The 16,137-nt window shown below is 41.0% G+C and overlaps 1 protein-coding gene across 1 annotated transcript in view; it reads right to left on the bottom strand.

The window, feature by feature from the left end:
- Positions 1 to 528: 528 nt before the first annotated feature.
- Positions 529 to 16,137, bottom strand: part of KLHL14 (kelch like family member 14) — a 74,477-nt gene continuing 58,868 nt past the window's right edge. The window contains exons 5-8 of the mRNA XM_056854705.1: positions 3,612 to 3,802; positions 3,339 to 3,497; positions 1,971 to 2,128; positions 529 to 669 (exon numbers count right to left, since the gene is read on the bottom strand). Coding sequence (XP_056710683.1) covers positions 529 to 669; positions 1,971 to 2,128; positions 3,339 to 3,497; positions 3,612 to 3,802 — 649 coding nt within the window. The remainder of the gene's footprint in view (positions 670 to 1,970; positions 2,129 to 3,338; positions 3,498 to 3,611; positions 3,803 to 16,137) is intronic.

Here is a 16,137-nt window from a genome sequence, read left to right as displayed (position 1 = left end):
TCCTTCTGATGTTGTATTGCTTGCAGAACATGTGAGACAGCCATGGTTTAGGATTCAAATGGAGGAGGAGACAATTCTGCAATTCAGTGCTTTTCAGTACCTCAGATCTGAATTACTTGTATGAACAACGTCATCGTGACTTCAACACAGATCCCATGCAGGTAAAATACAATGCACAATAATAATCTTGTTCGGTTCAGGCGGTATTTGGATATTTAGCATTCCCCCCCTTTTAATTTAGAATCAATATAAAGGTCTTTAGCAGGGGGAAAAAGTTAAGATCAATCTTAAGTGGCTATCTGTCAACATGTGCAATGTTCCATGCATTTAAGCTAGTTGCCTGACAAGATACCAGTCTCTATCTGAGGTGGGAACAATACTTAGTCTTTTTAAAATCATAAATGTGAATGTAGGGAGGGTAGAGTCTTGTGATATGTGGTACCAGAAATGCTGTTCTTTTAAAATATTTATGCCACTCCTCATTACTGTTCAGAAGTTAACAGTGTCCAATTTAGTACTGACAGAGCGTTATTTGTTGTACGGCACACACGCTGGTAGTATAACAGTGGAACACGCAGGTCCTGCGAGGGGCTCGGCTACATCTCCTTCAAGCTCTGTCCAGGTGCCTTTCTCAGGACTGTAACAAATAGTGGAAGATTTGTAGGCTCCCTGTAATACAATACAGATACGATTAAACTTGCTGATGTGCAACACTCCCCACCAACAAAGGTGATTTCAACAAGAAAAGAACTGCTCCTTGATTGTTCAAACACTGCATATATGTAATCTTCATAATGACCATGTGCAAACAAGTCATCTGTGTTCAAACACAATTTCCTATCTTTAAAAAAAAGGGATGTCTACCAAGATCTCAGTATGGATAGCTGATACAACAATATCACATTCAGGCTCACACTGGGAATACCAAAGCTAGAGAACCAGATATCTGGAATAACTGAGCAAGACCTGAGCAACCAATACATCAATTTTTTCTTCTTCCCAAAAGGTATCAAGTAGATTATAAAGATTTATCTCCAATAAGAAAGCAGCCCTATTAACGTATATAGTGCCTCACAGCCCATTCCTGAAAGGCACAGAGGTCGGGGATGGTGTAGCTGTGACGCCTCCACAGAGGTTTTGTGGCTGCTGCAGGTAGAAACAAGGGCTTTTTAGTTAAAAATTGCTGAAAATGGGGCAAAACGCCCCATTGAAAACAGCGATGCTGCACCACCAAAAAGGTGGCACAGCAACGCCATTTTGTTAGGGGCATTCCCGGGCTGAAATGGGTTAGGAAGCTGCCTAACGGCAGCTCCGCCCCCTGGAATGCCTCCCAGGACATCGGCGCAGGGACTTGTGCTAGGAGAAAGCTGGCAGAAGGCTGTGCCGGCATCCGAGGGCTGCACTGCCACCACGGTCCAGGGGGCCAGCGTGTCCCTACACCAGCATCTGTGCCAGTTTGCACAGTGCAAGTGGCATGGATGCCGGTGTAGGGGTCATGCCACCTCCTAAGACCATCCCCCCCTTCTGGAATGCACTGTCTGTGTAGTAAAGTGTTCTCTGCCATCCCTCCAAACACAATGCTTCAGCGATGAAGTAATAATAGTGATTGTGGGGAGGAGTCTAATCTTCTCTCTTCACTATAGGAAGGATCACTGTCCCCAGAATAACTGCAACATTCCTCTGGTACAAAGAATACATATACTGAACTCGTGTTATTAAAGCATACACTTGTATGTTCTGTGCATACAATACAACAGGCTAGAAATCTTTTTGATTGTTTTAAAATCCCATCTTTCGCAATCACTGTAATCTATTTTTAAAAGAAACAACTACCGGCAATTTTCTTAAACAAGTTATAAATTGGCTGTTGTCAAAGATTATGACAGTGATTTTCTCATGCCTGAGAAAATGGTCACAGTGTGCTTCAGCTAACACTTGAGAGGAGCTCTTTGGAGACAACAGGTACATACCATGCTCCAGCTATAGCCTCCTACAAGATAAATGCTGTCATCAAGAACTGCACATCCAGGACCACTACGACCCTCCAAAATGGGCGTCTGCAAAATATTCCATTGGTCGCCTTTTGGGTCATAGCATTCCACAAGCATTACGTCAAGGTGGGAAAAACCTGTATCAAATATTTACAGAATAATTAAAAAACAGTAATTTATATAAAAAAACTACAGTAATTATCAAAATGAATCTTATCAAAGACAGTAGCTAAAAAACTGTACCAGAATAAATTTATCTTTAAACACTAGAGGAGAAACCACCCTATCAAAGCAGGACAATGTAGTGTTTGGTTTTAAATTTTTTGTCTTCTAGCCAGTCATCATCACCACAACCTACTGCAATGAACTCCATATAGCTAACCCTTATCCTCATAACTTTCCAAAGTTAGAATGACATTAGTATGATGTATGTCCATTTGAAAGACTGTTTTGCTATTCTCTTTTTATTTGTAGAAGGGATTTTAATCTTCCAGAAGTTGAGGCACAATCCAGAAAAAAAGCCCTCTTGGGCAATTAGTTTCAAATCCAGCCCCCAATTTGCTGCAGGTACCCTGTCCGTAAGGGCCCTGCCACCGCCACCGCCCCCAACTGCAGCGGACTGCTGCCGCGCCATAGCTACACACCAGAGTGTCATCTGTTAAATCAAGGAAAAAACCTCCTTTTCCCCTCTGGCCACCACGTAAGTCTCCCCTCTGGCCACCATGTAAGTCTCCCCTCTGGGACTGGATTAGTGGCACTGGTGTGGTGCTGTGGCCAGCCGTGGTGGCCATCACAGTAGGATTGTAATGTTAAGGAATGAGAAATTATCAAAGATCCCCACCACCCGTATTTAACTGTAGGAAGATAAAGCACTGCGGATCTGAGTACAGAGTCTGCACAATAAGGTCCCTTTGATTTTTAGTGTTGACATTTGCAATGTTTAAGCTTAATAATGGATTTCAAATATTATTAAATATTTAAGGTATTTCCCTCTTAAATCTGGGAAATGTTTATGAACAGAGCTCTGGCTGCAGCTTCCTACTTAGCTGCACATCTTGAAAATAGATTTATGGAAGAAATATTTGGGGTCAAAAATAATCTGTTAAACTGAATTCATGGTGATGACAAATCATCCATGTTTCTGAGTAATGGAAGTTCCAATTTGTATGATGGAAAGCATTCATTATTCATTTATTTAATGTACTGTTATATATATTTTTGAAAATGTTAGCTCAAGCATCATGCTACAATATGTGGCAGGATTTTTAACTTAGTTAACTATGAATAGCCACCAAAAATGTGTTTATCAAAACAGACATTACTTTTTTCTGCAATTAAGAATGTGACCTTTTAAATGATTTCCTCCAATTGCATACAGTCGATCATTCATTACAGCCAGTGTGTGGATAGCTCTCTTTGTGTTCATGTCTTGTTTTCTTGCCCAGACATCCATAACAGGGTCATAGCAGTACAGCCAGGGAACATATTCACCATTGTGAACTCCTCCTACAAATAAAAAAAAATGTTTTCATTAATTCAACTGAAGAGATCACAAAAGAAAAAATTTAGTACACAGGCCTTTGTGTTTTGAGACCCAGAGAAAGCTGGAGAACAACTTGCCTGAAATATAGATTTTGCCATTGTGTACGGCTCCTGCATGTGCTGCTAAGGGCTGTGGTAGGGAAGATACATAACGCCATTCATTTGTCTCTAAATTATAGCATTCCACACTAGACAAGTACCCAGTTTCGTTTCTTCCACCAATCACATACAAGTTTTTGTCAAGTCGACAGGCATAAAAACTGGCTCTCCTGAAGAAAAAAACCCAAAAACAAAATAGAGCAGTTAGTTTCTAGTAACCAGAATTAATTCTATCATTCTTTTTTATGGAACAAGTCAGCTGTTATGTTAACACCATTTGCTTATTCCTGAGGAACCAGATTGTATTTCTCCCAAAGTGTTGCGTTCCTTTTTTTCCTTTGGTGTCATTCCTGTTTTTAACATTGCTCATTTGTACTGATGTCTGGATTTTCTATTACATTTTTAACACAACTTTTCATGTATGAACTGATATAGTGCTATTGCCTCATTTAATTTGGAGATGTGAAGTGATTGGTGAGTCTGTGTCTGTGGTTCCTCCATTACCTATTAAACAAAACATCACTTAAGCTGAGTTACACATTCATACCCTACAATCGTGTCCAGTTGTCTCTGACATTATCTTCCTTTTAATTAAACAACAAACTGTTCAACACTAGAGTGCACATACACATGCCCTTTGAAAAGCTCCCCACTCGGCGCAAGCGAAACATTGGTAGGAGCTCTTTATGGGGAAAGGACAAGTGAAATTTCCTAAAAAGCAACGGAACAATATTTACTGCGTTTATACTGTATAAGTAGCACTAAACAGGTCACATGCAGGGAGTGTATTAAAAAAATTGCTTAATTGTGTGCCATAACTGCATCTTTTGATCTCTTTTAGTGCCTCTCCTAAATATGTGCTGCGCCAAGCAATGGCTTTGAATCTTTGTTCAGTCAGGTCAGGTTCAGCCTGAAGAGGACTGCAGTGAACACACACAAGGTCTCTCTCACATGCAAGATCTGCCCTGCTTCTGAAGAAGATTGAGTTTTCTGTTCACATACTCCTCTGTGTGTCCATTGCATCCTGGGGCATATTTTGGAGAGCATTTGCTGTGTGGTGTTGTATGATGCTTCAGAAAAATTACTTCTTGGTAGTCCCAATTGTCACTCACTCACTCACACTCACTCACACACACACATACCAGGTGAGACTAGTTTACTTTAAAAGGTATGTGCTGGTTTTACTGCCACTGAAGGATTTAAAAAGAGACTCATTAATATTTGGGGCATTCAGTACTATGGGAAGGATATAACAACACAGTAAGACAAAGTAAAAAATGGGATAGATAATGTAACAATAATAAATTATCTTGACATTCGCTTTCTTTATGGTCCTTCAAGGGTCATTGTTCCCAATTTACTAAGAGAACCACATCATCAGATTTTTTTCTTCAATTATCATTTTTTCTTCTTTCTGCACTACTGCAAATAGAACAACTTTCCGTGCATTACATTCTTGCCATCCAACAAGGGTTTATCTGGCTAACTCCCAACAAAGTCTCATCTGTCTTCTAGGTTCCATGTGCAAAGGAAACTCGTAATTCTGGTCAGAAATCAGGATGGGCAGAGAATATCTTTCCATGTTTCTCTCCCCCCTCACCCTGAGTTTCACAGTAGTGTTTTCTGAAAGTCATTCCCACTTCTAAACCATAATGGAGGACATTTTATTTGAGCAAAACTCACAAGACCCCAAAAGCTTCTTTGAGGCTTTCTTGTGGTGTTTACATACACAGTAATGTAGAACAGAAAGCTGAAGACAGAACATTTTTAGTTCAAATGCACATTCTAGCCAGTGTAGTAGCACCATATTTAACAGCGCATTCTTAAACATAACTATACCCTTCTAAGCTCCCTGACTTCAATAGGTATAGAAGGGCGTAACTCTGCTAACGAACACAGTGGATGGTCAGATATATGAAAGCAGCAACAACTAGGGTTGCCAACTTCCACGTACTAGCTGGAGATCCCCTGCTATTACAACTGATCTCCAGTCGATAGAGATCAGTTCACCTGGAGAAAATGGCCGCTTTGGCAATTGGACTCTATGGCATTGAAGCCCCTCCACTCCCCAAACCTCACCCTCCTCAGGCTCCAACCCAAAAACTTCCCGCCAATGGTGAAGAGGGACCTGGCAATCCTAGCAACAATAGACCACCCACCCAGGCACAATTTCTCTAGCTTTGCAGAAAAAACATGATTCTGCTAACTACCGGTAACCAAAATTAAAAATACCCTCCTCCAACATCCTGAGGAAAGCTGAACATGTTCCAGTAGGCACAGAAGGATGAGAACAGCCAAGAGTCTGTTAAAGGGGGAAAATCAGGGGGGAAACAGCCTGCTCAGGCCTCTGAGTGTTCATGGAATTTTACAGTGCTGCTGAGCTCACCTTACATTCTCAACATACATAGGTTTTTCCTTAGAAATTCTCTCCATGTTATATTTTTTGATGCGGCCATGATTTGCAGGAATGATTTAAATACATGAATGGGAAGTGACCTTGAGTCTTGTAAGCACACTGTGTAGACACTAGCAAGAGTGATATGAAAGCTTTACAAGCCCACAATAATACCAACCGAATTGAGAATGTTATGTGACAGATCAATAAAATACACGGGTAAACTGCAATGAAAATATGTATGTAAGTAAGATAGGTGTATTTAGGTATGTACCACTCAAAGCACAGGCATATTTAAATATAAAATATAAGGACTTTATTTTTGCATTCTTGACTTTGTCCACATAGTGTCACTGTTAGGAGCAAAATTGAAACAGCCAGTCTGCTTCTGATTAAATGTGCATTTTTATGGGCAAACTCCCAACAGTAAAGATTTTAAGTTTCTCTTATCCCTCTTTTCCACTAAATAAATTACACTTGAGTCATAGAGCTCAAATTAATTAATATAAAATTTAATTGCTATAGAAGTCCTCTATGATAAAATATTGCACTAAAAATTCAGCGTAGAAAAGAAATCATTTCTCTATATGCTTCTGGTCCCAGGGAATATACTGTCATCTCTAGTAAGAGATATTCCATCAAATTATTCTAGTGGATCAAGATGTTGGTCTAGCTACATGTCCTGCAAGTGACTTGTGGAAAGTCCTGTTAATTAACTCAACTAATTTTTACAATGCAGTTACATGGACAAGTTAAAGAAATTATTTCCTAATGCCCAAAGGCAATGAGTTTATACCCTGACTCTTGAAATATAATTACCAATCTGGGATTGAATAGATATCAGAGTTCTTACTTGATCATACCAATTTTAGTACATGTGCTGCCAAAGCAAACAGCTTTCTGATCATATCAATGCTAATATATTTTCATGAGGGACCCTATCAGTTTAAATTATTTTAATCAAAGTGGGATTTTTTTTGCTTTTTATAACCCCCCCCCCCAGTTTTATTAGCGAGAACAGTAAAATGTATGTTCCACTTCGCCTGTACTCACAACATTTACATTTGGATGCCAATGGCTTTTGCCTTCCACTAACAGGTATTTCTGGTTTATAGGAGTAAAATGAACTCCAGCTAAGACAGATACCTGCATTTGTATACCATAAGTAAGTTACTGTTAAACCACCATTCCTTTATTGTGCTCTGTGTGAGACAAGAGAAGGGGAAGGAGGAGGAGCCAGGTTTGTGCACATCTTCATTTCACTAGTTAAACTGGAGCCCTGACCTAGATGGCCCAGGCTAGTCTGATCTCATCAGATCTCAGAAGCTAAGCAGGGTCAGCCCTGGTTAGTATTTGCATGGGAGACCACCAAGGAATACCAGGGTTGCTGTGCAGAGGAAGGCACTGGCAAACCACCTCTGTTAAGTCTCTTGCCATGAAAACCCCAAAAGGGGTCGCCATAAGTCGGCTGCAACTTGACGGCACTTTACACACACAGTTAAACTGGATGTCAAGAGTGCAGACCATGTGTGCTCTCGTAGGAACATGGCCATGGGATCTAAGGTAGCTTTAGCTGCCTCTACACATAAGCAGCTTTGGAATCAAGAACTGCTCCAGTACTGCTCCAGTAAACTGAGCTTATCTACCATACGTTTGGTGAAGATACAGTACGTAGTTGCCAACCCAAATGGGAAAACATATAAATGATTGGATGAAAGGTGAAAATGATCGTGAGCAAAGGCAAAGTGGAAGAATGTCTTATGTTGAGGTCACATGATAATGGGAAAGTAAGCACCCCTCAGATGAATGGATGCAATCTGGCTTTCTCTTTCTAGCTGGGGAAGGACATTTATCAATGTTAGCATTCAGTTTTTTGAGAAATAGAATTTTATTTATTTATTTTTATTTCTATGTCACGTTCTCACTCGATTTAGAGTCCCCCCCCAGGTGGCAAACATTAAAATATTCCAAACATTAAAACATTTCAGACATTAAAAAGCATTTAAAATACAAGAGTATATAAAAATTTAAAACAATAAAATAAAATGTAATATTAATACATGAACACAAAAGATATGAACTCATAAAAACACACAAACAAGGAGGAGGGTAATAAGACTTAATGAGGAAACACCAAACAAAGCAGAAAAGTCTTCACCTGCTGGTGGAAGACAACTGACAGATGGACTCACTGACTAGGGAGTTCTAAAGTTTTGGTGCCATGACTGAGAAGGTCCTTTCTCAGGTTGCCCATCTAGCCTCAGATGGTGGGGGCACCTAAAGCAGGTCTCTGAAGATGACTTGAGTGGACAGGCAGGCTCACATGGGAGTAAGCGGTCCTTAAAGTATGCTGAACCCAAGCTGTATATTTATTTATTTATTTTATTGCATTTTTACCCTGCCCTCCCCAACCTGAAGGCCGGGCTCAGAGCATCTTGAATTATGCCTGGAAGCAAATTGGGAGCCAGTGTAGCTAGAAAAAGACAGGAATGTTATGGTCCCACCGATTCACTCCAATCAGCATTCTGGCCGCAGCATTCTGTACCAACTGTGGCTTCCAGACAGTCTTCATGGGTAGCCCCCACATACAATGCATTGCAGTAAATTAATCTAGATGTTACCAGGGCATGCGCCACAGTGGCATGGTCTTTCCTTCTCAGGAACAGCCACAGCTGGCTCACCAGCCAAAGCTGGTAAAAGGCACCCTGGCCACACTGCCACCAGTTAATCCAACAGAAGGCCCAGGTCCAGCAGCACCTCCAAGCTATGGACCTGCTCCTTCAGGATGTGCCACTCCATCCAGAACAGGAGACATCCCAGTACCTGGGTCAGACCATTCCTCCACTAATAGGACCTCCATTTTGTTGTGATGAAGTTTCAAAAAGTCAAAGATCTCCTATATCATGGCAACCCATAGGCTACCATCCTACTTCAGGACCTAGAAATATTGGTAGTAAAATCCCTTGCAGGGTTATAATATGTGTGAAACACCTTCTATTGTTTCCTTGAACCTAGGCAAGGAGTAGAACACTGGTGGGGTGCTGAAGAAATTTTCCAAAGGTGGGACAGAGTCACATTCAATCACATATCCCATCTTCATAATGAATACCCAGTTGTCAAACATGATGGTCTCCTAAACTAGGAGAAAGGGGATCATCATGGTTGTCACAGTAGGATTAAATTGTGGGGGTACTCTGAAACACATACTCTGTTTAGGCTGTAGTGGAAGCTTGGAACATGAAGCTCCTTGAAGCTATTGACTGCTCCTTGTCAACCTGTCCCACCCTTGGGGCAGATGCCAGCCTCATTGTTTACCGTGGAGCTGGGTGACCTAAAGAGGGATGGAAGATGTCTAGAAAGACACTGTTGGAAAATTATATTAAATCTGACAGAGCAAGATGTAGAGCCCATTGGAAGATATATGAAGAGGCAGTGATAGAGCCAAAGAAATGTAAATTCTGTACAATCATTGCAGCAGCTAGCTATGCCCATCTATGAAGGCTACCACTTGTGCACTAGATCCTTGCCCATCTTGGCTGCTAAAATCATATAAGATCCACATTAATGAGCCCTTGATATCCACCATCAATCAGTAATTTACTCACAACATCTTGTCTTGGCCACTCAGAAGTTGTTAATCTGTCTACTACTACTAAAAAAAAGATGTGACCAATTATCACCCAATCTGTAATCTGCCTTTCCTGAGAAAAATAATAGAAAGAGCAGTAGTGACCATCTCCAGGTCTTCTTGGATAATGGATGCACTGTGGACCCTTTACAATGTGGTTTCAGGCTGGGCTATAGGACAGAGATTGTCCTGGTGGCTTTAGCTAATGGTGGCTTTAGCTAATGACCTCCATTCGAATGTAAATAAAGGCAATGCTTCTTTGCTGCTCCTACTGGATCTATCTGTAATCTATCTAAACATTAGATCATGCCATCCTCTTGAGGCATTTGGAGACAGAAGTAGGTATCAGGAGATGTGCCTTGGACTGGTTTAAATCATTCCTCACAGATTGGGTGCAAAGGGTTGCCAATGGAGACCAGTATCTTCAGAGTGGGAGTTGTCTTGTGGAGTTCCAAAGAATGCAGTTTCATACCCCATGTTATTCAATTTCTAAGCAAAGTCTTTAGGAGAAATAATTCATAGTTTTGCTGATGACACCCAGCTCTATATCGCCAGGGGATGTGGTAGAGGTCTTGAGCAAATGGCTGAAAGTGAACAAACTGAAACTGAACCCAAACAAGATGGAAGTGAGGTTGGTTGAAAAGCCAGACATGTTGAAGGACATTGTGCTTCCCACCTTTGACGGGGTTCAGCTGACTCTTGCTGACAAGTGAATTCAGCTGCATCCGTTCAAGGCTCCATTCAAGATACTGACTATCACATACAAAGCCCTTCCTGGCCTTGGTGACTCATATCTGCGGGACCTGCCTTTCCCCCTATGCTCCGCCATGACAGCTTTGGTCATTGGAGCTGGGCCTCCTGTGGGTGCCACCCTGCAAATTGGTAAAATCAACAGTAGTCCATATACTTGCATTCTCTGTTGTGGCCCTCAGCTTATGGATTGGACTACCTGATGAGGTCAGGAAGCCTTGTACCCTAGTGGCTTCCTGCGAACTATGCAAAGCTGAGTTAATCAGGAGAGCTTTTTTACACAGTTAATCAGGGATGTACTATAACAAAATGTTTCAGAAAGATGTTTTAGAAAAAGTATAGGGACTGCAGACTATACTACTGTATATAGTATACTGCCTGTTGCTGTAAATATGATCCAACTATGTAATTTTTGAATTGTTTAATGTATCATGTTCATGCTTACACTTTGTTTCAGCTGTTTTCAGATCTCTGCTTGTTTTCAGATTTCTGCAATCCTTATTATTTGTTTAGTATTGATTTGACTTACACTGTGTAATCTACATTGAGTCTTGATGAGAAAGGCAGACTATAAATAACATAAATATTAAACCTGGAGTTTTACTCTCCCTTTGGCTTGAGAGTAAGTCAATCTGATTTGATTCTACCTTGGGAGCTGGTTAGGCCCCTTCTCTATGTCTGAAAATTGTTGGAAGAGTAAAGAGAAGGATGGCATCTAAACAGAAGGAGGACTAATGCTTGGAATGCTTAAACTAGACTGAGTAATGCCCAGGTTGTGAACAGTTTTATCTTTTTTCACTTTCTCCAATGACTTGTTTGCAGTGATATGAAATGTACCTAGCCCATGAAATGGCAGATCTTCAACACAAGGCTTTTTATTGGAGAAATAGGATGAAGACTAAAGCCAGACTTGATGACACAGATTACAGTCTCTGCAATGGATCTGGAATCACTATCTATGTTATGGCCTACTGTGTTAATTTGTTGCTTTGACAGATGGAAAGCTTCAGATTGAAACAACTTGGCCAAATGTTGTTTGTTCATCTGGCAAGTGCTCTATGAGGAGAGTATGTTCGTTCATGGCTGGCACCAGTGTCTAGATACAGACAATACCACTGTGAAATAAAACGTAACATCCATGACACTGAATTTATGCTCCTTCTTTTCCAAGAATACAGAATTAGGGGTTTGCCTGTTCTTATTTAAGAAAGCCTGGACAACTACCAAAATGGGAGGCAGATGTGTCAGTACGAAGGAACAATCTTTCAGCTGCACCCTATAAATGCTTTCAGCCAATGCAATGCTGGAGACATTGAAAACAGCTTATTCCCTGAATCTTCTGTTGACTACAAAATTTTGCAAGCATGGGCAAAACTGCATGCAACCTTGAATCTTACTAGATAAACCAGTTTGTCAACTTTCTGATGTGGCTGTTTAATCTCCAATGCTAGGGCTACAGCTAGGAGTTTAATTTGCTCCACAAACAGACAGAAATTCTCTATAGGGGAAACCACAGTTCTCAGTATTATGATCTGGAGTCTATTCCATAGTGATATCTGATCCCTTAGAATTAGACGAATCTGAGTAATTCCTTGATTCAAAATCCAAAGGCGGGAGAGTCTCTTGAGGGGAGGGGATGTGACTCAGTGGTAGAGCATCTGCTTGGCACACAGATGGTCCCAGGTTCAATCCCCTGGAATCATCAGTTAAAAGGACCAGGTAGTAGGTGGTATGAAAGACCACTGCCTGAGACCCTGGAGAGCCACTGCCTCTCTGAGTAGTTAATACTGACTTGATGGTCCAAGTGTCTGATTCATTATAAGACAGATTCTTGTGTTCATGTGTTCACCTTAGGATCAGAGGAAGGCCAGTACTAGAATTCACTGCCATAGTTACAGTCAGATTGACTGGGTTCAACACCGAAGGAATAACTGTAAGCACCCAATGATAGTGGTGCTGAAGGGACAATGTATGAAATCCTAGTACTGAAAGTTTTGAGATAAGCAGCTTTACTATAGCAAGCAAAGGAATGGATGTTTAAATAGTAGAAGCTGGCAGATACAGTGTTACCTTGCAGTGGGAAAAATCCATGCAACCTTTCATAGGGTTGCACGGGAGAGACACCACCTAAATTAAACCTAAAAGGTGGTGTATCTCACCAAAATAAAAAAGGGGCGTTCCCGGACTGAAAGGGCTTTGGAGGCCGCCTAAAGGCGGCTCCCTCCCCAGCCTGGCACCAGAACGCCCGGGAACACCCTCCTGGGGATGGTGCACTTCCATGCACCATCCAGACGCCAGCGTGAGGCTGTGCCAGCGTCCCTGGGCCATGCTGTACAGGAAGGACGGTGTCCGGGCCGCTTTTCACGGCGTAAGCGGACGGCCGCCAATGGCGGTCCCATTTATGCCAGCACAGCCCCTTTTTCGCCTCCAAATGAGCTGTAAATCTACTATGAGGGACTATGGCTCAGGGGTAGAGCATCTGATTGGCATGCTGAAAGTCCCAGGTTCAATCCCCTGCATCGCCAGTTAAAGGAACTAGGCAAGTTGGTGATGTGAAAGACCTTTCTCTGCCTGAGACCCTGGAGAGCCGCTGCCAGTCTGAGTAGACAATATTGACTTTGATGGACCAAGGGACTGATTCAGTATAAGGCAGCTTCATGTGTTCATGTTGCTCCATATTATCAACCTTCCTCATGCGAATCCATAGACTCCTGTTGATAGTGCTGTTGCCTATCAAATGCTCGGGATAGGTGCCGTAGGAACTGGGTGCAGGCTACCAACAGATCCAGAAACCTTCTTAAATAACAAATAATTAAACATACACACATAAAACTTTTCAATATATCTGTCTCTGTATGTGGTTTCTGAAAAATTAAACCATTCCAAAAACCTTCCTGATAAAGCTGGAGCAAGCACCCAACAAGTTGCTCCATATGCAAAATCAACAGATGCTTGGCCTATGACCTATTGGGAAGGGCCCCAATCCAAGCTCTCCATCTTCATCTACAAGGAATGATTGCTATTGTGGTGGTCTCTGGATAGTGACATGGCATTTTGGTAGCCATGGCCACTTCACGATTTGTCCTCAATGGGGGAAAAAACTTTATTGCATCTAACAGACATTTTGTCCTAAAGTGATATGACAGGAGTGCATAAAAGCTCTTCACTGAAGAATATTAACTGCTAAAAACTGTCTTGATGGTTTAACTAACTTAATAAATTTTAAGTCTCCAAGGAAGTCACAAGGGACTAGTCAGTAAACAATTCACATATTTTAAAAATGTCTAATCACATTTTCAGCAATACTTCCTATCCTTAGAGGCTCTTACTACACTGAAATAATTGATCACACTATGAGTTATGTAGGCTTAGCTGAGGAGGTGAAGGTTAATTATCTCACTGTAAAGCCCCAGTGAAATAGCACTTTGATAATTAGAGCACAATATTTAAACAGATTTTGTGATTCTTGTTGCTTTAAATTCTATTATAAACATAAGATAGAGTTATAAAGTAAAGTGGAAGGTATTCAGATTTTTCTTTTACCTCATGGCAGAAACTACACAGACACTAAAACTGATATCAGAGGCAGTATGTAATTGTGACATGTATATTTCTTCAACTCAATTATCTGGATGACTTTGGTTTTTACAGATGTTTTAGTCACAGGGTATTCCCAAAAGCTTTATATAGTATTCGTCTGTGTCTTAAGACAGTGACAATGGTTTGCATATCAAAAAAGTGTGTATTTTCCTATACAATCTTTCTTCTTCCCCATCTGCTTAAATCAAGGGGATCCCTAATCATGTTTCCTCCTAGGAAGGTGGGTAAACAACAAGGTATAGAAGTAGAGGTTTTACTGTTATGGCCCCAAGTTTTGGGGATGAACTGTTGAGGTTTGCCACTGTTCTTTCTCACTCTGTTTTAGAAAACTTTTGCGAGTGTTGCCTCAGGCAAATTTGGTCATTCATTTTAGAGCATCTTATCCTTGGCAAATATAACAGTTTCTGGTCTGAAATAGGTTTGGAGACTGAGAGGGATGATTCATCTTTAGTGAGGAATTTTAGAATTACTTTGGCTGTTACTAACTTCACCATTGTAAAAGTTTTAGTACCATGTCAACCAAGCTCAACTAATGTAATAATATGAAGGAAGAGAAAAAGAAATATTTCACTTAGATAAACCTCAATTATATATAGAACCAAACATGGATTCAAGATAAATTAAAATGGCAATTATATATAGAACCAAACATGGATTCAAGATAAATTAAAATGGCACCTTTTCATCTGACTGATGATCTTATGTATCTTGACCGCAAATGGGACATAAGAACTTAAGAAAGGGCCCTGCTGGATCAGACCAAGGCCCATCAAGTCCAGCAATCCGTTCACACAGTGGCCAACCAGGTGCCTCTAGAAAGCCACTAACAAGACGAATGCAGCAGCACCATCCTGCCTGTGTTCCACCGCACCCAAAATAATAGGCATGCTCCTCTGATACTAGAGAGAATAGGTATGCAGCATGACTAGTATCCATTCTAACTAACAGCCATGAATACCCCTCTCCTCCATGAATATGTCCACTCCCCTCTTAAAGCCCTCCAAGCTGGCAGCCATCACCACATCCTGGGGCAGGGAGTTCCACAATTTAACTATGCGTTGTGTGAAAAAATACTTCCTTTTATCTGTTTTGAATCTCTCACCCTCCAGCTTTAGCAGATGACCCCGTGTTCTAGTATTATGGGAGAGGGAGAAAAACGTCTCCCTCTAAACAGCCCTAAGCGTCTTAACTGCTCCCCATAGGACAGTTGCTCTAGTCCCCTAATCATTTTGGTTGCTCTTTTCTGCACCTTCTCAAGCTCTGTAATATCCTTTTTAGGTGTGGTGACCAGAACAGTACACAGTATTCCAAGTGTGGTCTCACCATAGATTTGTACAAGGGACGTATGATATCAGCAGTTTTATTCTCTATTCCTCATCTAATTATGGCCAGCATGGAATTTGCCTTTTTTACAGCAGCCGCACACTGGGTTGACATCTTCATTGAGCTATCCACTACCACCCCAAGATCCCTTCCTTGGTCTGTTGCTGCCAGCACAGATCCCATCACTGTATATGTGAAGATGGGATTTTTTGTCCCAATATGAATCATTTTACACTTACTCACATTGAATCTCATTTGCCATTTTAATGCCCATTCTTCCAGTACGCAGAGATCCTTCTGGAGCTCTTCACAGTCCGATTTTGTTTTAACCACCCTAAATAATTTGGTGTCATCTGCAAACTTGGCTACTTCACTGTTTAACCCCAACTCCAGGTCATTGATGAACAGGTTGAAAAGCTCCGGTCCCAACACAGATCCCTGAGGCACCCCACTGCTCACATCCCGCCATTGTGAGAACTGACCATTGATTCCTACTCTCTGCTTCCTATTTTTCAGCCAATGTTTGTAGTTTTGACAAAAAAAGGGACAAAACACTAGTTGGTAAACAATTCTGAGAAGTGAATCATTAGGTCATCTGTAATAGAATCTGTAAATAATACCTTTCTCAATCTGTCCATCCTACCTTCTTAAATTCTAAAATGTAACTGTAAACATCTTTGTACTCTTGAGGTGAAACCTACACATTCTAGCTAATTATTACCAACTTTACCATTTTAGATTTCATCTTGTTTGGGCTATGAAGCTTATTTACCTCATTTGAGTTATCATAATTATCTGTCACTGACTGC

The sequence above is a fragment of the Euleptes europaea genome, chromosome 8, assembly GCF_029931775.1.
Source record: "Euleptes europaea isolate rEulEur1 chromosome 8, rEulEur1.hap1, whole genome shotgun sequence".
Lineage (NCBI taxonomy): Eukaryota > Metazoa > Chordata > Lepidosauria > Squamata > Sphaerodactylidae > Euleptes > Euleptes europaea.
The sequence above is the reverse complement of the archived record's forward strand: the minus strand, read 5'-3'. Positions and strand labels throughout refer to the sequence as shown.